Source organism: Staurois parvus, unplaced genomic scaffold (assembly GCF_062004578.1).
Source record: "Staurois parvus isolate SC_StPar_1 unplaced genomic scaffold, SC_StPar_1.0 ptg000045l, whole genome shotgun sequence".
In the NCBI taxonomy this organism is placed as follows: domain Eukaryota; kingdom Metazoa; phylum Chordata; class Amphibia; order Anura; family Ranidae; genus Staurois; species Staurois parvus.
The window spans coordinates 2,573,998-2,597,606 of record NW_028317841.1 but is presented as its reverse complement, the minus strand read 5'-3'; the positions used below and the strand labels follow the sequence as shown (position 1 = coordinate 2,597,606).

At 39.7% G+C, this 23,609-nt stretch overlaps 1 protein-coding gene across 1 annotated transcript in view; it reads right to left on the bottom strand.

Annotated features, from left to right (window-relative positions):
* RTTN (rotatin) overlaps positions 1 to 23,609 on the bottom strand; it is a 326,182-nt gene that overhangs the window by 191,126 nt on the left and 111,447 nt on the right. Inside the window, exons 17-22 of the mRNA XM_089664026.1 lie at positions 21,831 to 21,947; positions 19,281 to 19,417; positions 11,311 to 11,482; positions 7,413 to 7,512; positions 4,439 to 4,527; positions 2,353 to 2,470 (exon numbers count right to left, since the gene is read on the bottom strand). Coding sequence (XP_089520152.1) covers positions 2,353 to 2,470; positions 4,439 to 4,527; positions 7,413 to 7,512; positions 11,311 to 11,482; positions 19,281 to 19,417; positions 21,831 to 21,947 — 733 coding nt within the window. The remainder of the gene's footprint in view (positions 1 to 2,352; positions 2,471 to 4,438; positions 4,528 to 7,412; positions 7,513 to 11,310; positions 11,483 to 19,280; positions 19,418 to 21,830; positions 21,948 to 23,609) is intronic.

Below are 23,609 nucleotides of genomic sequence, written 5' to 3'. Positions count from 1 at the left end.
CACGAAGGCCAAGGAACACACCAGACAGTTTAGAGATACAGTTGTGGAGAAGTTTAAAGCAGAACTAGGTTATAAAACATTATCCCAAGCATTGAACATCTCACGGAGCACTGTTCAATCCATTATCTGAAAATGGAAAGAGTATGGCACAACTGCAAACCTACCAAGACATGGCCGTCCACCTAAACTGACAGGCCAAGCAAGGAAAGCATTAATCAGAGAAGCATCCAAGAGGCTGGAATAGCTGCAGAGATCCACAGCTCTGGTGGGAGAATCTGTCCACATGACAACTCTTAGTCATGCACCCCCCAAATCTGGCCTTTATGGAAGAATGGCAAGAAAAAAGCCATTGTTGAAAGAAAGCCATAAGTCGTCCCATTTGCAGTTTGTGAGAAAGCCATGTGGGGACACAGCAAACATGTGGAAGGTGCTCTGATCAGATGACACCAAAATTGAACTATATGGCCTAAAACAAAAAGCTACGTGTGGAGGAAAACTAACACTGCACATCACCCTGAACACACCATCCCCACTGTGAAAAATGGTGGTGGCAGTATCATGTTGTGGGGATGTTTTTCTTCAGCAAGGACAGGAAGCTGGTCAGAGCTGATGGGAAGATAGCTGGAGCCAAGCACAGGGCAATCTTAGAAGAAAATCTGTTAGAGTCTGCAAAAGACTTGACCGAAGGTACACCTGCCAGTAGGAAAACAACCCTAAACATACAGCCAGAGCCACAATGGAATGGTTTACAGCAAAGCATATTTATGTGTTAGAATGGTCCAGTCAAAGTCCAGAAATCCAATTGAGAATCTGTGGCAAGACTTGAAAATTGCAATTCAGCGATGCTCTCCAATCTGACAGAGCTTGAGCTATTGTGCAAAGAAGAATGGTCAAAAATGTCACGCTCTAGATGTGCAAAGCTGGTACAGACATACCCAAAAAGACTTCCAGCTGCAATTGCAGTGAAAGGTGGTTCTACAAAAGTATTGACTCAGGGGGGCTGAAAACAAATGCACGCCACACTTTTCAGATATTTATTTGTAAAAAATCTTGAAAAACATTTATCATTTTCCTTCCACTTCACAATGACGTCCCACTTTGTGTTTGTGTGTCACATAAAATCCAAACAAAATACATTTAAGTTTTTGGTTGTATCATGACAAAATGTGGAACATTTCAAGGGGTATGAATACTTTTTCAAGGCACTGTATAATGTTATAGGAGGATATCTTACAAACTATACTGAGGAGCAAAACCTCATCCACTATGGCCGTGTACACAGATAATGCAGGGGAAAAAAAAAAAGCTGACCATCTAGTTGTGCCCCTATATTTTTAAAATTAATAGTAAAACTTAAGTGTACACGGTTTTAAATGAGCTTAGAGCTTATAGTGAATTGGCTGATGGCGCCACCACCTAACCATAAGAAAATAAGGCTCTTCACCAGCACCTCTTCTCTTGATGTATGGAATTTCCAGGTGGTTAAACCAGCCACAGTTCACCATGCTTAAATTTGTGTTGTTATAGTGTTGATTATGCATGCGACACCAATGCTTTACATTCCTCAACAATACACAATGGGGACATTGAACATCCAGCACCATTTTGTAAGGATGTTCCATAAGACATCTGGTCTTCTTACCATTTGCATAGTTGGTCTTTTTTTACAGTTTGTAGCTCTCCAAAGCAAACAAACATAACTAGGTAAGCTTATGTCCCCATAAAATACAATAAAAAGGTAACGTATATTAAAGGAGGACCGAATTGCCTGTGTGATAAAGGTTTGGTATAAGCGGAAAATCCCTCTACTGCTGAATCCTTATTTCTGAACAGTGCAGTTGATCCTATATACCACCTGGAATTATTATGAATGAACAGACTTGGCTGTCTTCTCACTCAAGGGTGTTTTACTTTATGAGAGAATTCTTTTACAAGGAATCAGGAGTTAGAATGTTGTCACACAGGTACTCACAGTAGGCATGCAGACTCCAGCATTGCATGTTAGTTCTCAATCATGTTACACTCATAGCCAAGCAGTATAGGAGCATATGTTCAGCTTCACTCCTCTGGAATATTTAAAAAAACAAGCTTGAACGCCTCACTGTTTTATGTAACCACACTTTGATTGTATACCGACACCTTATGGGTGGATATATGAGCTTTGTTGTATATTCACAATATAGTATCATTGAAAAATCTTTAACAAAAACAATGTAAAGAGAAAAAAACAAGCTCATGTCCACTTCTTTTTCTTAAAGCAATTAGAGATTTGGGGTTAAGATATCATCACATGGATTCTGCAAGTGCCAATTCTATGTGATATGGAGCAGACCTGGAGTACAAACATCCTACCTCTGAACAAAGTAAGGAGGAAATCCAGATCCTGTGCCAGCGTAAGGCGCACTACAGGGTCAGCATACACCAATTTTCGCAGGAGTGTTAAGCATGGGCAAACCATACATTCATAAACCTGGAGATTAAAAAAGGTTCTTTACTGTTTGCCTGGGTAGATGACTGTTAGAATTTCAGAACTGTAAATGGAATACATTTGATCTCACACATTCCTAACAAAAAGAGGCACAGATACACAATGCTAAAAAAAAGGTTTGTTAAACCTTCACATTATAAGGTCTACTAGAAAAATGTACATTATGCTCTGAGCAAAGAATTAGCTCTACTACAACACTGAAAATGAAACAATTGGAACTCATATCCTTAAAGAGGTTTTTCAATCAATTAAAAAAAATCAAAGTCGGCAACTACAAATACTGTAGCTACTGATATTTATTAAAAAGACTCTTATCTGCCCAGGGATCCAGAGCTGTCCTCACTTAGACCAGTTATTTGCCGGTTTTCATGTCAATGGCGAACCCATCTTGAATGTGGGAAGCCAGCTGTGACTCCCTGCTGCTTCACACTGCACATGCACAAGGCGTTTTGTGAATATACCAGAAGCCTCCTTGGACTTGTGACATATCCCAGGATGTCTCAGGCAGGGAGGTGGGGGGTGGTTGGGGTTGTTTAACTTCCGCTGGAATCACCTAGGCAATCCCAGCCAGGGGAAGTATGATCCTGTCAGATATATTGTAGGTAGACCCCCACCCCTCCCAAAAAAAAAAAAAAAAAATAACAAGAGCTGCTAAAATAATATTAACAACAATAAAAGTTAGAGGATAACTTGGTAACTTAACTCTTTTTTTTGTTAAAGTAGTTATAAGACAAAGTAAGTGGTGTGTGTGTGTGCGCGCACACACATTTCCCCCCCCCACACCTTTTTTAATCCTCTGTTGCATCTTAGTGCTGCTGATCCCCTGCAGCTACTTACCATCTACATGCATGCACTCTAGCAATGGCTTGGGCAATATGTTTGCATTTGTTTGTTGAAATGGACATATGTAGATTATCAAAAGCACAAGTAGACAGAAACAGGAGACAGGGAACATTATAACTGTGTAAGAGGAAGCACCTGAACAAAGACCTCCATTGCAAAGTCATGATATTTATTTATGAAAGCTGCAGATAAAATAAACCCCACCACTTCACCGCATTCAATGACAGTGACGTTTCATTGGGGATCACAGGGAGGAACATATGGTAAGGTTTTCTAAATAATATGGGTAGCTCTTTTGGGTGTAAAAAAAAAAAAAAATACAAAGCTATGCCTTTTGTAAAACTGCATGTACATTAGCTCTGTTCGAATTGGGGCAAAAATGAATGCTATTCGGCAATTTTCTCTCCAAGTCAAAATTTATTAATTCATACAGAATAGAGTGAATCAGGAAAATACTGCAGTATGGTTATTAGATGGAGCGGACGATCAGTAAATATATATATTATACATATACACACACATGTATATATATATATATATATATATATATATATATATATATATATATACACACACACATATATACACACACACACAAACCCTCCATTGTGTTACCTTATCTTAGATCTGTGGTAACAGCCATTTTACAGCATTGTAAAAAGCCTGTCACCGCAAGAACACATAGCAAACAATTGTTTCCTTTGTGTCCCATTCACAGATCAATGCAGCTTGGTGCTGTGCTGCAGCATGCTGCATTTTATAGCAGCGCAGCGTGCCAAATTACATGGCACTGTACAGCACCACAGCACATCGCGCTGCTGTACACTGCCATGACATGTATGTTTTGTACACTTCACAAAGTTTGCACAAAAAAAAAAAAAAAAAAAAGGGAGCCGTGTGATGTAGTAAAACGTGCACCACACTGCCCCCTACCACAGAAGGAACAGATAGCAGGAGCATTAAAGCATTCTGGCAGTTCTCCATTCCGGTGTGAATTTGCCATAAACCAGATCTAAAATAAATGAGCAGTTTTTATTCTCAACAAACTAGGCACCAATGATGATGTGTTATAATGAAACAGATCTTGCACAATGATTGTAAACTAACCTGCCCATCCTGGTGCACACATTTCTCCAGTACATTACGTATAGTCTCCACAACCTTCAGCTCTTTCACTACACTGTGCATTGCAGTATCTATAGATAATAAGAAAATTAAAGCGAAAAATATCAAAATTATTTTATGTCATAACATGGTCTTGTGCAATTCCAGACATATGAATGAAGAGAAACTCACCATAGAATGAGTGTCTCATAAACCAAAGAAACAACCAACTGTAGTACTGTCCATGATATTATTTGCACTAACATACAATTTTCATGACAAACTCATAGACCAAAGGAAACGCAAATAGAAAATAGCCTTCCAACTCCCCCAAAAAGATTTATGAAAACAAAAATAAAATGCAAACTAGAAAAAGCAAACTTCAAGATTATATGAGGATTTTTTTCTCATATGGCCACAGGCTCACAATACAACCACATACCATGACAAGTAAATTAGTTAAAGCCTAACTAAAGTCACAGAGATAAATATGCTGTCACAATGACTCACTAACAAGTTCCATTTTTTATAATTTTCTATTCTCTTCCCTGTTATAGAAGTTGCAGTGTGTTGAAATATGCGTGTAGTCAATGCATGTTTCAACCTCGCTTTCCAATACATTCCATAAACTATCAGACCTGGCAGCCTCTCCTTCCTCAGCAATGCAGGATTTGTGATGAGGGATGTGGCCATTACTCATCTATGCCAGCACACATCCATGAGGATAGGTTCAAACATAGCATCTTGTGAACGTGCGTTTTTTTGTCTGCATTTTTTTGTGTGTGTTTTCGTGCTACATGCATTGGCAGCCAATTCATTTCAATGGGATTCCCTACATGCAAAAAAACCCACCAAAGAATCTCAAGTACCTTTTTAAATGTTTAGACATGAAAATGCACGTCTGCTTCCTGCATTTGGGGAACTATGAACAATGAATGGCACTGCAAAAGGCAAAATGCATTTTTTTTCCAAGTTCACATACCTCTTATATGTGAATGTAGCCTGAAGTGGAAGGCAGTGTACTTCCACCAAAACAAAAGGCATTTTATATAGGTAAAGAAGAGAACATATAGTCAAATAGGGGTTTTACAAAAAAGTTCAAATAGGGGTTTTACAATAAAGTACTATATTTATTAACTTCATATTAATAATGTATGATTTAAAAAATAGATGATCAAAAATGCAGTCAGTGGTACCTTAACATTTAAATACTGTATATCCATTCAGAATATTCACAATATAACTGCCATTTGAATGCATGATGCAAATGGCTAAATAGCTCTCATCATAATTATTCAGCAGTAAGATGCATTACACAGTTTTTAAAAGACAGAAAGCACATACTACACATGCTAAACTCAAATGTATGTATTCTACGGCTCCCTTTCTCATTGATGCGCTTTTACTGCAGTAAAATGCAGCTGTACAGAGCACCAAAACCCCAGAAAATATTTCCCTTTAAATTCTATGGAACTTTTCACATCAGTGTGCTGCAGGTGCACTGTGTTTTGAAAAGTCCTGCATGCTGCCTCTTTGGTGTCTTGTCTCAAAAACGCACATCCCACCGATTTCTATGGGAAACACGCGGTGCTTTTTTTTAGCTACATGTCTAAGTTTCACAGGTGCATGCTGGTAGTCAGGAATCCAGAAAACACACCAAAAACGGGTTAAAGACTATGTAAACCCCACATTTCATATTCCCAATATGTGCCTGCTGTACCATGTACTTGTATGAAAAAGTATCCTGTTTTCTTTGTATTGCTTCCTTTGCTTGAAATCTCTGGAGTTCCTGGCAGTCCCTCTGCTTTCCTATTAAAAACTGACCACAATAGGCAGGAGAACACAGCGTGGTCAGTGATCTAGCTTTACTGAGAACTCAGCCTGCTCTATGATTAGACTTGTCCTGGCACTCCCCCTCTCCCTGCACAGCCATTCACTGGGAAGATCAGTGTGATGTTGTTTCACCTCCTCCAGCTCTCAAATATCCTTATGAACAGATGGAATGTGATCACTTTTTAAAAAAAAAGGTATTTAGAATATTTTTTTATATCTGTAAACACATGTTTTACCTTTCATTTCAATTTTAAACAGAATGGATTATTTTACAAGGTGAGGGATTACATATGCTTTAAAAAAGGATTATGCATTTTTGTAAAACACATACCGTGTTCTTATGCGCACCAGTGTGAAAGGGCTCTTAAAGAAACTGATCCCATCAATCAATGCATTACATGGTAGTACAAGTATCAGACATGATCTAGCTTGTTAAACATTAATAAATAATGCCAAATCCAGGTAGGAATGATTGTGAATGTAAACTACATAATAATGTCCAGCTGAAATACTGTAATTACTGTAAAAATAATCTACTTCTGAGCAATGTCTGTTGGCTGTTCCATCACAATGCAAACTATAGCACTCAGCAATATCTGTCGTATCCACTACCAGTAGTCTGCCTTCAATTCATGCTGAGCTACCTATTTGTATTTAGACAGGCTGTCACGTATGCTAGCTAGAAATGCGTAGCCCTTCTTGAGCAGTACAGTAAATATTGCTATTATCTGCAATTGTTCTCAGTACTGTAGTTAGTATATGCTATGGCTAATTTGCCCTTGACCTGACAGAGGTGGCACAAATTCAATGACGTTTGGCAAGGGGGAAATATGACCATGTCAGACATCAGACCAAATTCAAGGCTTTATCAAGGTGCACTGTTCATTACTAACTCTTTCATATGGCCTTACTGACATGCAGGTTTAGGTGGAGACTTGTGATGTACAAAAAAAAAAAAGATGAAAAAAAAATAAACAAACAATGCTAAAATGAGACTTTATTATACTGGCGATTCCCAAGAAACAAAAAGAACAGATTTGTTATGACCTGCTGATGTATCCTTTCTGCAGAAGAGCAAAGGTAATCTAATTGATTATTTTCAGGTGAAAGGAAAAATGAAAACCAAACCTCTTGCTTATCTTACCTTGTGTTATAACTGCCAGCTGTTCAGCGGCTGATTTGCAAACTGCTATGTCCACACTTTCTGAAGTTAAGATTTCAGCCACTTTCTTGACAGTCTCTGCCTACAAATTCAATACACATTGCATACTGATTAAAAACCCTTGTTCACTGAAATAAAAACTCAGCCTCAAGGACAACAAAGGCTAATTGTTTTATAGAAAAACTACAACCTGAATTGTGTTAAGAGATGTCACAGAGAGAAAATCAAGACGTATTAGGAAAACCTAGGTCTATTCTAAATAATGAACATTTGTACTATTTTAATGAACAATGGCTGAGATTAATAGACATGTACCAAGTTGATGCTAAAGAACAATGTTATGAAATAAATGTGCAGGCTGCTATTGCTGAACTCTCCCTAATTTACTAGCCGCTTGGCTGTTATGCCGACAATGTGGCTTCACACTCTATTTCTTGATCTGGATAAAAATGTCGGCAATTCCTTTTTTTCATTTGCATACCTGTCCTGGGCTTAAACTTAAATTTGCTTGTAGGACAACATAAATGCCAGTCAGTCATTTTCAAAACGGGGTCAGCAATAGTTGCCCACAAATTTCTCTCATGACAGGTTTCCTTCATAGAATGTGCGTGTCTCAGTCCAGGCAGTGAACTGTACTTTGCTGACACAGGCAGGTTTGATGGAATGGACCAATGGTGTCTGCCCTAATTACTACTACTTGTATACACTGAGAGCATTCAGGAAATGCAGATCTGTTAATCTGTGCTGCCAGTTTTGGTCATAGTTGGACATGAATGATGTTTGCTGATAACTCTACATCACACCGTGTTTGCCCCCAGTGAAGGTAAATGTACTGATCAGACCCAGTGTTAAATATCCTCTGGACTTGAAAAGGTAAAAATATTGCTCAGTTCATGATGGCAAAAATTCAGGGTGTCTGAAAAATGCTCAGCTAGTTGTTTTAAAGGATAAATGTACTTCAAAACAAAAGTGAACCTATCCTTTTTGCCACCTTCCCTTGACCTAACCTAGGTCACCTTCCCTCTTCCCAGATACATACTTACCTCGATCCAACAGTTATGGCCTTTTGTATTTCTTTATATTCTAGATCACAAGTCTTCACTTGTCCTGGCCATGCAGTAGACTCTCATGGGGTTGTGTCTTGAATGTGTCCAACTTCAGGAGACTGGACATTGAATGCTTCAGAACAGTACGTTAACAATACCTGATCTAGTGCAAGCTTGTTTTAAAATGCATATATCCTTTAAGATTTACAGGAACAGCATTCCACACAAACACAAAAAGGTTCGCTCAGTAAGGCAAAGAGCTGTAAGCCATAACAAAAATCTAAATTAATCTAACAGTGATGTCATTTCATAAACTGAAAGCTGAACATATGCTATAAGTTACTGTGTTTACACTTCAGTTTTGATCTTTTTAAGAAATCTAATAAAACAGAACACAAAAGCAACAAAAATGCGAACAATTTTTCCTGACACAATGAAATAAAAAAAACATACAAGAGTAAGGTAGGTCATACATGATTCATTTGCTTTCATTCACCAGTGGGTTGAACGAAAGTAAACTAATTTATTCCCCCATCCACACATTGGAGGTGGATGGGGGAATCCTTCCCAAGGAGCCATTGCATTATTGTATTACACACTAAATTGCCAAAAGTATTGGAACACCCCTCCAAATCATTGGATTCAGGTGTTGCAATAATCTTTATGGCCACAATTGGATAACATCAAGCACCTAGGCATGCATACTGCTTCTACAAACATTTGTGAATGGGTTGTTCTCAGGAGCTCAATGAATTCAAGCATGGTACCGTCATAGGATGCCACCTGTGCAATAAGTCCATCCGTGAAATTTCCTTGCTGCTAAATATTCTACGGTCAACTTTTAGTGGTACTATAACAAAGTGGCAGCAACTGGGAACAACAGCAACTCAAACAAGAAGACGTAGGCCACATTATATGACAAAGCGCACAGTGCGCAGAAGTCGCCAACTATCTACAGAGTCAATAGCTAAAGACCTCCAAACTGTCTGTGGCCTTCAGATTAGCACAACAACAGTGCATAGAAAGCTCCATGGAATGGGTTTCCATGGCCGAGCAGCTGCATCCAAGCCTTACATCACCAAGTGCAATGCAAAGCGTTGATGTAAAGCACACCGCCACTGGACTCTAGAGCAGTGGAGACGTGTTTTCTGGAGTGACTAATAACACTTCTCTGTCTGGCAATCCAATGGATGTGTCTGGGTTTGGTGTTTGCCAGCAGAACGGTGCTTGCCTGACTGCATTGTGCCAAGTATAAAGTTGGTGGAGTAGGGATTAGAATGTGGGGTTGTTTTTCAGGGGTTGGGCTTGACCCCTTAGTTCCATTGAAGGGAACTCTTAAGGTGTCAGCATACCAAGACATTTTGGACAATTTCATGCTCACATCTTTGTGGCAACAGTTTAGGGATGGCTCCTTCCTGTTCCAACATGACTGCCCACCAGTGCAGTCCTGACCTCAACCTGATAGAACACCTTTGGGATGAATTAGAGTGGAGACTGCGAGCCAGGCCTTCTCGGCTGACATCAGTGCCTGACCTCACAAATGCTTCTGGAAGAATGGTCAAACATTCCCATAGACACACTCCTAAACCTTATGGACAGCCTTCCCAGAAGAGTTGAAGCTGTTATAGCCAACTCAATATTGAACCCTAAGAACTAAGACTGAAATGCCATTAAAGTTCATGTGCGTGTAAAGGCAGGCGTCCCAATACTTTTGGCAATAGAGTTTATATCATAATATACCCATGAGTATCGCCAGCTACAGCTAATGGCAAGCAAACATTTTCCAACAGGGTGGTTGCACAGAAGCTGATTAACTTCTGTACAATCAGCCTGCCCAAAGATGTATCAGAATTTAGCTGGTCCCTGCTAAACCAGACAAATTTCAATCCATCTATGGCCAGTTTAAACTAGAACTACAGGCAAAGCTTTTTTTTTTTCATTTTGGATAGTGTAATGGAGGGTTATAACCCCTGTCAGATTTTTTTGTTCACCATCTGCGTCCTATTTCAGAGATTTCTTTTCACTTCCTGTCCCATAGCTAAACAGGAAGTGAGAGGAAATCCCTGAAAATTAAGGGAATCCCTTGGGGACACCAGGTTACCAGAACTAGTGCCCCCATTGTAAGATTTCCACTCTATTACTTTTCTGGGGACAACCAAAATTTTGTGATTTTCTTTTGCTTTCACTTTCAATAATAATGGTAAATATGACAAATATAGAGGGTGAATCTCCTTACTGGGGGCACAGACAACAATAAAAACTGACAGGGGGTTCTAATCCCTCTCCACTCTATCCAAAATGGAAAAAAGGTTTTGCCTTTAGTTATACTTTAAGGCTACAAGTTACAAAACATTTTCTCAATGCTCATTAAATCCACATTCCAGACCTAGTAACATTGGCCCTATAGTAGAACGTCTTTAGTTTAACTAGATCATCTTCTGACATTTGAAATGAGCTGCAACATGATTCCACCCTAAATTGAGATTTGTATGGATCTTAAAAGGGATCTGATAGCAAAAAAAAAAAAATAAATACCCAGGTGGTCAACATTAATGTCTAAATGCACAGATTTCCCCAAATTATCAGAAAGACAGAGATGCTGTATACATAACAGATGAAGGATCAAAATTACATAAAAATAAGAGCTTTTAAAGGAGGACCTTACCAACCATGAATCAAAGAAAACAGCAATAATTTGGCTCCATTATTTTTCCAAATAAAAATAGAGGAACGTTTTCAGTCATGTATCATTTTGTGCGTGCTATTTTATGTAAATGTATGGCTATCAACATAAAACACATATATTTCATAGAAAGATCAATAAATAGGTTAACCTTGAAAAAGGATATTCCTTTATCATCCAGCTTTAAGTCAACGGGCCGCTCTGTAATATAAATGCTAACAGCTTTAGACATTACACTTCCTTGCAGCTCGGGGCGCCTGAACCTTGAATCGTTTTCATTCATTAGGTGGACTGATAGCCACTTAATGCCCAAAGAACGGAGCCTAGAAAAATTAAATCATAAAAGCATTGAAACATTGTAAATGAAACCATAAAGATGTTTATTGATAACCAGCATGTCTACTAGCACTCTGAAATGACCTATTCTAACTCTACAACTGGAACATTTTGGCTCAATATTATGAGGCATATTACTCAATACATTTTACCTATTACCAACTCTACTAATAATCTTTTTCCCCCCCCAATAACACTTAGCAACACTTTTTAAGAGAGCCTAGAATCATATAGCCAATTTTTCCATAAAATCGTGGAGTTACTTTAAGAAATGTGTAGAGGCGATTTAAGTGAATGCTCAATTTGCGGAGTGAATGTTCGTGAATAAGATACATCTATGTCTATTATAAATATTCAGTTATGTGCTAGTGAACATCAATTTTTTTTTTAGTTTCCCACACACATACTTTAGTATTTAATAAAAAAAAAAAAAATAATTAGATATATAGCTCAATCAGATATTCACTTTAGTAACTATAATCCACTTTCCAAAATGAACAGAAATTTTGCACACTTAACTTTGCTAGGTGAGCCAACTCTACTGCCTTAGCAAATCAACCCCAACATGTAAATGTTTATGCCAAAATGTAAGGTTATTTCTTGTGTTCTTTATTGCCGACATATTATGCAGTGTAACCAGAAATTGATGTAGATCAATCTTGTTTTTTTATACTAACCTTTTCAGTATAAGTGCACAATGTTTTTTGGGTTTTTTCCCCTATCTCGTTGAATCACGTCAGGACTGTTCAATATTTGCTTTTAGACTTTAGCTCTACTTTAAAGCCCCGGTTTACACAGGATCCGATTTTGAAATTGTGCAACTTCATGCACAGATGTCTATGCAAGTCGCACCTCAAATCGGTAAAAGTAGTGCAGGAACCACTTTTTTAATCGGTGTGACTCAAATTATATCAAACTTTCACTGATTAGCACGGTTCCATTGCCGATCATTGGATGAGATTTGTCATACGATTTGAAAGGTCGAATCGCATGACAATTCAGATCAGTGTGATCCAGGGCTAAATAATATAGTGAAGATTTATTTGCATACAAACATAACCATAACCCAATTTAAAATAATATAACCTTTTTTTATGAAATCCCAATACTCTTAATGCTTGGAAAAATTTGGATTAAAAAAATGGTAGGCTGTGTGTATGGACACTTTTCTAGCTAATTTGGTTTGATCTAGAAAAAAACAATATTTTGTTTGAAGTAAGCTGTATGATGATGTAATCAACAGCATAGTCATATACAAACTTTTCTGGGTGTCAGAAACTGAAATGCATACTTACACTGCTAAGAATAGTAGATAGTTATTAGAACCTGTTATTTGGTCAAAGAAAAGAGCAGAATACATATATACAGTCATGTGAAACAGTAAACACTCCCACAAACATTGTTGACTTTTTTAGCATATTTGAACAGGCAAGCATTAGATATTGATTAAACAAATGACACAAAATTAACATGATGTATTCATTTTCATTATATAAATTAACGAACATTCAGATTTGTCATATGAAAAAAAAGAAAGTAACCCTTACATTTACCACCACTTTAAATCCATGAAATTAGAACCCATGTTCTAAATTAGGTTTCAATTATTAGAAGCTCCATAAGGAGTGTCCTGTCCTATTTAAACCTCAGCTGTCTAGGGTCGCTGTGCTACCGAGGTGTGTGGTATCACCATGCCAAGATCAACAAACGTCATCAGAAAGTTGTGGATATCTATGAACCTGGCAAAGGATTTAAAGTGGTTGTAAAGACTGAAGTTTGCATGCATTCTATGCATGAATGTAAAAAAACCTGTGTGCTGCTCCCCCCACAGCCCCCCTAATATTTACCTGAGCCCCATCTTGATCCAGCAATGTGCACGGGAGCCTCGGCTGTCCTGGATCTCTCTACTCACTGGCTGAGAAACAACAGTGGAAGCTTTTGGCACCCACTGCTGTCAATCACAGCCAGTGAGCCAATCAGGAAAGATCCAGCACTGTGCATGAGAGCAGCAGCTCTCTCCTCCTCACTGGACAGAGAAGCAGCATTGGGAGCCATTGGCTCCTGCTGCTGTCAATTGCAGCTAGTGAGGAGACGGCTGGGGGTGGGGCCGAGCTATGGCTCTATGTGTTTTATATATGCATAGAGCAGGGCTGGTGAGCGAGCAAGCACCAGTGCCCCCTTAGCAAGTGGCTTGCTATTGGGGGCACTGGTCAAAAGAGAGGAGCCAGGGGCGGCAGCGGGGGACTCAAGAAAAAGAGGATCGGGGCTGCTCTGTGAAAAGACACTGCACAAATGAAGTATAGTAAGTAACATTTCTTTTTGAAACTGAACCGTTAATATCACTTTAAATGGATTGCCAAATGATTTAAATTAAATGTTTCCACTATAAAGAAAATAATCTAGATTCCAAACAATTGCTAGACTTGTCCCAGACTAGCTGGCCCAGCAAATTCAACCCAGGTGCTGACTGTTTGTTGCTGAAAGAAGTCTGTCTCCAAAAATACTAAAATTTTATTGCAGGGTGTTCAGTGAACTTTTGCAATAGTTACATGCATCAGACATTTCACCAGTTCAGCCTGTGTGAGGGGTGAATTAGGAAAAATGCTTTTCTGTCCAAAAAGAACATTAGAGATTGGTTACAGTTTAGCATTGAACATACATGCCAAGCCTTCTGCAACACTGTGCTGATGAGGTATTCCAGACATTTTGTTTTGTAAAACTGTGAAGATCAATTTGAGTACCTGTAGACAGGCAATAATGTCCTCTAGTGTGTATGTTTGTTGGAAGTGTAATGATTTGCACTTACTTTGCAGCTTAAAGGTCTGGGCAGCATGCAGCCATTGAGCCAAATGCATCATATGAAATAGTGATCAATGAGAATTTGGGGCCATTCATACTCATCAAGAAGCTGAAGCGGAACAAGAATGATCTGAAGCACACCATCAAATTCACGAAGGAAAGGCTCAAAAAAAAGAGAGGGTTATGGACTGCCCTAGTCAAAACCCTGATTTGACTCCCGTTGAAATTTTATGGGTGTGATTCTGAAACAAGCAGTTCAAGCAAGGAAGCCCATAAAGATCTTGCAACTGAAGTAATCTGGCATGGAAAAGTGGTCAAAAAAATTTACGCTAACATCAGAGACTGGTTGTCAGTTTTATAAAATGCCTTCAAGATGTCATTTCTGCTACAGGGGAAAATTCCAGCTTTTAATATACAGTATCTCACAGAAGAGAGTACACCCCTCACATTTTTGTAAATATTTTATTCTATCTTTTCATGTGACAACACTGAAGAAATGACAATTTGCTACAATGTAAAATAGTGAGTGTACAGCTTGTAAAACAGTGGAAATTTGCGGTCACCTCAAAATTATTATTATTATACATTATTTATATAGCGCCAAAAGGTTTGCTCAGCGCTGTACATTATAGTGGGGGACAGTACATGAGACAATACAGTAACAAGACAAAACACAAGGGGTTCGAGGGCCCTACTCTTTCGAGCTTACAATCTAGGAGGGAGGGGATAGTGGTACAGGAGGAAGTGGCTGTGGTGGATGGAGTAGTTGGAGGAGTATAGAGTGTAGATCAGCAATTAGGTGAGGGTGGGGAAGGCTTCCCAGAAGAGATGGGTTTTCAGGGTGCGCCTAAAGGTGAGGAGGGACGGTGACAGTCTGATGGATTGGGGTAGAGAGTTCCAGAGGATGGGGAAAGTCCTGGAGAAATCCTGCAGTCGGGCGTGGGAGGTGGAGACCAGGGAGCTAGAAAGTAGGATGTCTTGTGAGGAGCGAAGATTACGGGAAGGGTGGTATTTGGGTATCAGGTCGGTGAGGTAGTTTGGGGCAGCATTATGAATGGCTTTGTATGTCAGTGTTAGTAGTTTGAATTTAATGCGTTGGGTAATCGGAAGCCAGTGGAGGGACTGGCAGAGGGGGGTGGCGGATACGGAGCGATTAGTAAGGTGGAAGAGTCTGGCCGCTGAGTTCAGGATAGACTGAAGAGGGGATAGTCTGTGATGAGGTAGGCCAGTGAGGAGGGAGTTGCAGTAGTCGAGTCGTGAGATAATAAGGGAGTGAACGAGTTGTTTAGTAGTGTCTGGGGTTAGGAACGTAAGTATTTTGGAGATGTTGAGGAGATGGAGCCTGCATGAATTTGCCAACGATTGGACATGGGGTTGGAAGGACAGGTTTGAGTCAAGAGTGACACCTAGGACTTTGGCTTGCGGGGTGGGACTGATGGGGGCGTTGTTGGTCGTGATGGAGGGGGTGTGGTGGGGGGTGCAGGCTGGGGGGAAAATTAGGAGCTCAGTTTTGGAAAGGTTCAATTTGAGGAACTGGAGCGACATCCAGTCTGATATGTCGTTCAGTAGGTGGGCGATACGGGCAGAGACTGAGGGGGTGAGGTGAGGGGTGGAGAGGTAAATTTGCGTGTCATCGGCGTAGAGGTGGTAGTTGAAGCCGTGAGAGTGTATCAGTTTGCCGAGGGAGGAGGTGTAGATGGAGAAGAGAAGGGGCCCGAGGACAGAGCCTTGGGGGACTCCAACAGAGAGGGGGAGAGAGAGGGAGGTGGTGGCGTTATAGGTAACGCTGAAGGAGCGTTGGTATAGGTAGGAGGAGAGCCAGGAGAGAGCGGAGTCTCTGATGCCGATAACTCAACACACAGCCATTAATGTCTAAACCACTGGCAACAAAAGTGAGTACACCATTAAGTGCAAATGTCCAAATTGGGTCCAAAATGTCAATATTGTGCGTGGACACCATTATTTTCCAGCACTGCCTTAAACCTCTTGGGCATGGAGTTCAGCAGAGCTTCACAGGTTGCCACTAGAGTCCTCTTCCACTCCTCTATGATGACATTATGGAGCTGGTGGATGTTAGAGACCTGGAGACATGCTTGGCCAGTCCATCACCTTTACCTCAGCTTCATTAGCAAGGCAGTGGTCGTCTTGGAGGTGTGTTTGGGGTCGTTATGTTGGAATACTGCCCTGCAGCCCAGTCTCCAAAGGGAGGGGATCATGCTCTGCTTCAGTATGTCACAGTACATAAATCACATGGCATTCATGGTTCCCTCAATGAACTGTAGCTCCCCAGTGTCGGCAGCACTCATGCAGCCCCAGACCATGACACTCCCACCACCATGCTTGACTGTAGGCAAGACACACTTGTCTTTACACTGCTCACCTGGATGCCGCCACATACGCTTGACACCATCTGAACCAAATAGGTTTATCTTGGTCTCATCAGACCACAGGGCATGGTTCCAGTAATCCATGTCCTTAGTCTGCTTGTCTTCAGCAAACTGTTTCCAGGCTTTCTTGTGCATCATCTTTAGAAGAGGCTTCCTTCTGGGACGACAGCCAGACCAGTGTGCGGCGTATGGTTTGAGCTTTGATAGGCTGACCCCCCACCCCTTCAACCTCTGCAGCAATGCTGGCAGCACTCATATGTCCCAAAGACAACCTCTGGATATGACGCTGAGCACGCGCACTCAACTTCTTTGGTCGGCCATGGCGAGGCCTGTTCTGAGTGGAACCATTCCTGTTAAACCGTATGGACTTGGCCACCGTGCTGCAGCTCAGTATCAGGGTCTTGGCAATCGTCGTATATCCTAGGCCATCTTTATGTAGAGCAACAATTCTTTTTTCAGACCCTCAGAGAGTTCTTTGCCATGAGCTGCCATGTTGAACTTCCAGTGACCAGTATGAGAGAGTGAGAGCGATAACACCATTACAAAGGCTGCTTGTGTCACATCATCAATAAACACCATTGGCCCAGTGCCACTGGAAGCCATGCATACCCATGCCATCACACTGCCTCCACCATGTTTTACAGATGACGTTGTGTGCTTTGAATCATGAGCTGTTCAAGCCTTCTCTACACTTTTTTCTTCCCCTCATTCTGCTACAGATGAATCTTAGTTTCATCCATCCAAAGAATGCTTTTCCAGAACTATTTGGCTTTTTTAGATGTTTTTTGGCAAAGTCTAAGCTGGCTTTTTCAATTCTTCAGGTTTATAAATGGCCTTATCGTGAACCCTATGTATTTGCTCTCGTGAAGTCTTCTCTTGATTGTAGACTTTGACAAAGATATGCCCACCTCCTGAAGAGTGTCCTTCACTTGTTTGGATGTTGTGAAAGGGTTTTTCTTTACCATAGAGTGGACCCTGCGGTCATCCACCATTGTTGTCTTCTATAGACGTCCATACCTTTTTATGTTGCTGAGTTCACCAGTGCGTTCTGATTTCCCCAGAATGTACCAAACTGTTGATTTGACCACTCCTAATGTTGCTGCTATCTCTCTGATGGATTCGTTTGTTTTTTTTTGAAGCCTTACAATGGCCTGTTTTACTTGCATGGACAGCTCCTTTGAACGCATGATGTAGGTTCACAGCAATAGATTCCAAATGCAAATACCACACCTAGAATAAAATCCAGACCTTTTACTTAACTGATGAAGAACTGATGAAGAAATAACGAAGGAGTAGCCCACACCTGGCCATGAAACAGCGTTTCATTCAATTGTCCAATTACTTTTGGTAATGGCTAATCTTAAGAGCTGTAATTCCTAAACCCTTCCCCTAATTTGGATGTACATACCCTCAAATTAAACCTGAGAGTGTGCACTTTCAGTCCACATCCATTATATAACTATAGCTTGAATTTGTTTTGGTAAATACCTGAAAAACTAAAAATGTGCCTGTGTCCAACTATATATGGACCTAACTGTACATATACACACACACACATTTTTTTATTTTGTTTCTTAGAGGACTTGCAATTCTTCTCAGCCAGTCTTGTGATTTACACATCTCTGCCACACTTTCTATGTCACCTCTCTGCCTTGCACCTGTTTACTGGAGCAATGAATCAGCATCATCACTTCTGTTTAATAAGGGGGTTATTAAGAAAGAAATAAAGGTTAACCCAAAGTAGTAAGTCTTAGCCAGGATGTAGTAGTGATTTTTCTGAAAATAACATCACCAGGCTTCAGAAAAGGAAAAAAAAATGAGTACTCTAATAAACTAAACAATTTGCATACTACAATAACACACATTTTTATTAGCTCTTTGAGTCTTTATAAAAAAACAATAAATACGTGTGATAACACAATGCCACCAAAACAAAACTTCTTTTGCTGTCAACAAAAAACAGAAAGACCCAAGTAGGAATGACAAAACTTATACATAGGCAGTTGTTGAGTTATTGCTAAAGCAACAGGCCCATAGTTGAAATGTGTGCAGTGCCCTGGTCCATAGGGTTCATTGCTGCGAGAGCTGAAGTGGTTAAAGTGGACCTAGCATGCTCATTTTTTTTTCTCCATAAAGATAAAGCTATTTTTGCTGAGGTATCATCCAGGGCCAGCATCTACTTCCTAGACTGAGATGCTAGATCAGAGATGACACAGTCCTGCTAATTCTGTTGCCTGTGCAATTCTTGACTGTGTTGACAAATGTGTTACACAGATCAGCCCTCAGCCGCAGCCTCTCACTTTGTGTCTTTATACAAATTTCAAATTTTGCAGTCTGGACCAGGAGGAAATGAAGGACAGGCTTCTTCCTGCCTGCGGAAGACTGATGACATCATCTCAGCCTTGGCAATGACTGGAGCGTAAGGAGTGCTTTTTAATGATAAAAGGAAACTTTTTTAATAGTATTTGGTTGCTGAATATTGTAACATGCCAAGAATTTAAAAAGGTAAAAACACGACTGTTGTCAAAAACAGGATTGTAAGAAGGCATTAAAGTGCCAAAAGCCAAGAGAATAACATAGAATGAAAAGTCAAACTCACGTCAGCTTTTTAGCAAATAGAAATCGCATTGCGGCTTTTAGAAGGGCTGTTTTAGTTAACATTCCTTCTCCTCTTTCCGATGTCTCACATAAGGTTAAGATGGAGGTACCCACTGCATCATCCATATCTGCAAAGCTCTGAAACAGAAAAGCATGAAACTCATATGACTAAAGGAACTACCTGAAACAAAGTTGAACTTTAAAGCCAATGAAACACTAGACAGAAGACATAAATCAAAAAAAGAACTAAGGAATATACTGTTCTACTTCCGTTAACAATGGTAGTATGAATATGACAGGTCACAGAAAAACTCCAGAGACCACAAATGGCTGACAATCATCAGATATGAACATTTTTTTTCTATAAAAATCTAGGCATGTACTGCTGTGCTACACAAAATCTAACACCGTACAACAGTACAGCTATTCAGTTAATTTGTCTTTCACCCGCTTATAGTCATTAGAATGATAAGAGATTATTGCTGATTGGTTTCTATGGGTTATGGTACTTCGTATAATGATATTACATATAACTGGAATCATATGTGTGACATTTAAATTAAACCTAGGATGAAAAATTTATATTCTGAGAAAGTCATACCAGGTGCATTCACAGTTATATATGCAAAAGTATTAATAGATGAAAATAAATATTGAAATTTATTGAACAATATTTGATATTTATTAAATGGTCTAGCCTACTGCTCCATGTTAGACATAGAATAGTTAATAAACAAGTAATTAACTATGTCTAGACATATTGCTTCCTAGTCTACCATCTACCATATTTTCAGTGCCCTGCTCTGACACCCTCTGTAAACTTGAAGATACTTATCCATTAACGATATTAACCACTTGACGACAAATCACATACATGTTCGTCATTTGGCGTTAAGTGGTTGTACCAGGACGATGCCTGCAGCTGCAGGCATAATCCTGATACTGTTCTTTAGAGCAGGCAGTCAGCTTTCTTATAAAAGCAAGCCGCTGGATCGCTATTACATGTAGTGGGAGGGGACACCCCCATCCCCCTGCCTTCCACAGCTTTAACTGGCTGTTCCATCCCACCGAGACACCCGATCGACCAGCCGGCGCTTCTGCCAGCTGATCTTAGAACCGAACAAAGAGCATAACCACTTTATTCAGGTCTATGATATAGGGCACTGGAAGCGATGACCTTACATCACTTCCGGTTTACCTAGATGTAAACAGAGCCATTTTTAAAAATGAAAAGCATTTGATCACGCCGATCTTGGTCACTGAGCTTTTAAGGGCAGAGAGTCACAAGGGATAATTACATTCCTTGAGACAGCAATAAAAGTTATAAAGAAAATTAAAGTGACAGCATTAAAAAAAAAAATTTTAAAATCTAAAGTGATCCTGTCCTCCCGCGCTCACTTGCAAAAGCAAATGCACACATTAGTCATGCACGCATGTAAGCAGTGGTCAAAGGTATTGTGAGGTATCACCACGATCGTCAAGTCATGGGCAGTAATTCTAGCACCAGACCTCCACTGTAAAGCCTTTTAAAAGGTCACCTATAGATAGTACAATTTTCGTCGTTTGCCGCCATTGCACAAGTGTGCGTACTTATAAAGTGTGACATGTTTGGTATCTATTTACGCAACACATCATCTTCTTTTATATTTTACCAAAAATTGGAGTATGTATTTTGTTTTTTTTGCATTAAAATGTAAAAAAAAATGTGTTTAAGAAAAAAGACTGTGCAAATACCGTGTGACATAAAAAAATTGCAACACCCACCAGTTTATTCTCTAGGGCCTCTGCTTTGTAAAATATATATATTTTTGAGGGTTCTAAGAAATGTTCTAGCAAAAAATACTGATTTTTACATGTAAACAAAAAGTTCCAGAAAAGGCTTGGTACTCTACCCAACCAGTAATCATGTGTGTTTTAAAGTCCAAGTACAACCAAAAATCACAAACAAAAAAATTAGCAAGAGGGACATAACTTACAGTTATACAGTCAGTAGAATGTGTCCCTTGGGCTGATTCCTCTTCTGTTAGTAAAGGTCTGCGGCTGGGGTTAACACAACTAATAGTACTAAGATGACTCTTCCTAACTACTAAACAACTTTTTAAAAAAAAAAAAAGATATAAGTCAAAGACAGCATTGCTATCAGTGCGCTGGTTGACTCATACAGTGGGAAACGGAAGTAAACAGAAATAAAGCACGACCACTGTGTAGAACTGCAAAGCAGGAAGCAGACTCTTTATATGTGATAAGAAAATGCATTTATAATTTAAATGAGGCAAAGAATTTCAATAATATTGATCAGATTCTTTACATTTAGCTGATCTCTGCTCCATGTAAAACTAAACACATTATTGAAAAAATTACACATTGCCTTTAAAAACATGTTGCTAAATGCCCTCTGTAGAAGGTTCACCGGCAATGCAAAATTAACACTTCATATAACACTCAACAAATCAATAAGTCAAATGTGCGTAAATAGTGTTTTTTTCTGCTTCCAAAGCATTAAAACGCAAGTATGAGTTAATGGGTGAAAGTGAGATAAAATGGGCAATACCTGTAAAACCGGTATGACAGGAAGAAGTGCTTCAATAAATTTATTCCAGCACAATGCAGACATCACAAGCTGTCCTTGAAGTAAAAATGTCAGAATGGTCTTAGCAGCACAATAAATCTGTAAGAAATACAAAAATAAAAAAATAGCATACTTTGCCAAGACAAGTCAAGACACATGGTGAGAATCAAAGTTAGAAATACCAGTATTAAAAAGACAAGCTTGCTAACCTTGTTAAGGTGCACAACCATAGAAGCTGGTATTGACTTTTGTTCACGTCATATGGGTTTTGGGCTCCCATACAAGCCTATAGCAGGTCAAATGTGGGGATGTGAAAAGCAAGTCAAATATACCAGTCAATGAAGTTGAAATAAACTAAGTGTTTCAAACTGATGTCTCTGGGCAAACCCATAGGGTGCAAACAAAGAAGTCTAAAGACACAATAGGAGTCATTAACACTAGCCAACACTGAGCATTTCCTTTAGGTGTTTGGGTGTATGGTGTGTAGGGGGGCTTACAGTTGTTGTTTTGCGGATTCGAAAATGAATTATTTTAATCAATGTATGGGCCATCAAACAGCTTTTTATGTATGTGTGTTTTACATGTATTGCTAAAAACAATCCAGTGATGCTCTAATATAATAGCAATAACGTACCCGTTATAGTAATAAATACTTGTATCTAGGTCACAGGGAAGATCAAAGACCACAAAAAGGTATGAGGCTTTGAATTACTTGCCCTCTACAAATTGCAAAGATCTCAAACAAACAATCTCTAATAATCACTCATCTTATTTTACAGACAAAAGGTCATGCACATTGGCTTAAACAAAATGCCAGTGCCTTTGGCAGTAAAAAATGTTGACTTTATAGCTTTTTTTTGTACAGGCGTTTAGGTGCGTTTAGTGTTATTTAATTGCCAGAAAACTGCTCTCAAAAATGCAAGACAGAAGGTTTTTTTTTTCCTTTAAAAGACCTAATGTGCATGAACACATAGGATAACATTGAGCTGCTTCTAAAAGCAAAAACGCTAAACTCCTCTAAGAGCAGCATTTTTTTAAGCCAGTGTGCATGGAGCCTTAAGTGATTAGCCTTGTGGTCTTGCAGAGCTGAGATTCTAAGTTTAGTTATAATTTACGGTATCTGAATAGAGTTTCACATAAACGCACAGTGGCTAAATGGTTAGCACTTCCGCCTGGCAGCACTAGGGTCATTGGTTCGAATCCCAACCACGGCACCGCCTGCCTGGAGTTTGCATGTTCTCCATGTGTCTGCGTGGGTTTCCTCCCACACTCCAAAAGACATGCCGTTAGGTTAATTGGATCCTGTCTAAATTGGCCCTGGTATGTTGATTAACACTTTAAGGAAAAAGTGTTGCACGCGTTCCGTCAGAAGAGCAACCTTTTCTCAGCCCTGGATCCATGAAACCTTCAGGTTTCTCCAGGGGCTACTAGGGGATTCCCTGAGCAAAGAAAAATTTCTATCAAATGACCACAAATGTAAGGAGCAAAGGCTACCGTAATGATCACAGTTAACTGAATAAATATTTGTTTAAGACTTATTATGGGATTTAGTTTTTTCCCCAGTTATACTTACCCAGGTGGATTCAGCATCGGAATGATGTTGCATATGTCCCCCGCTAGTTCTAAGCGTGAGAACTCCACAATCACATGACCGCTGATTCCTCACACCTGCTCTGAGTAGAGAGCGATGACTGTCAGTCACCGCTGTCTGCTGTGCTCCCTCACTGGAGCGCTGGGCTGCGGATTGCTGAGAGGTTGAGC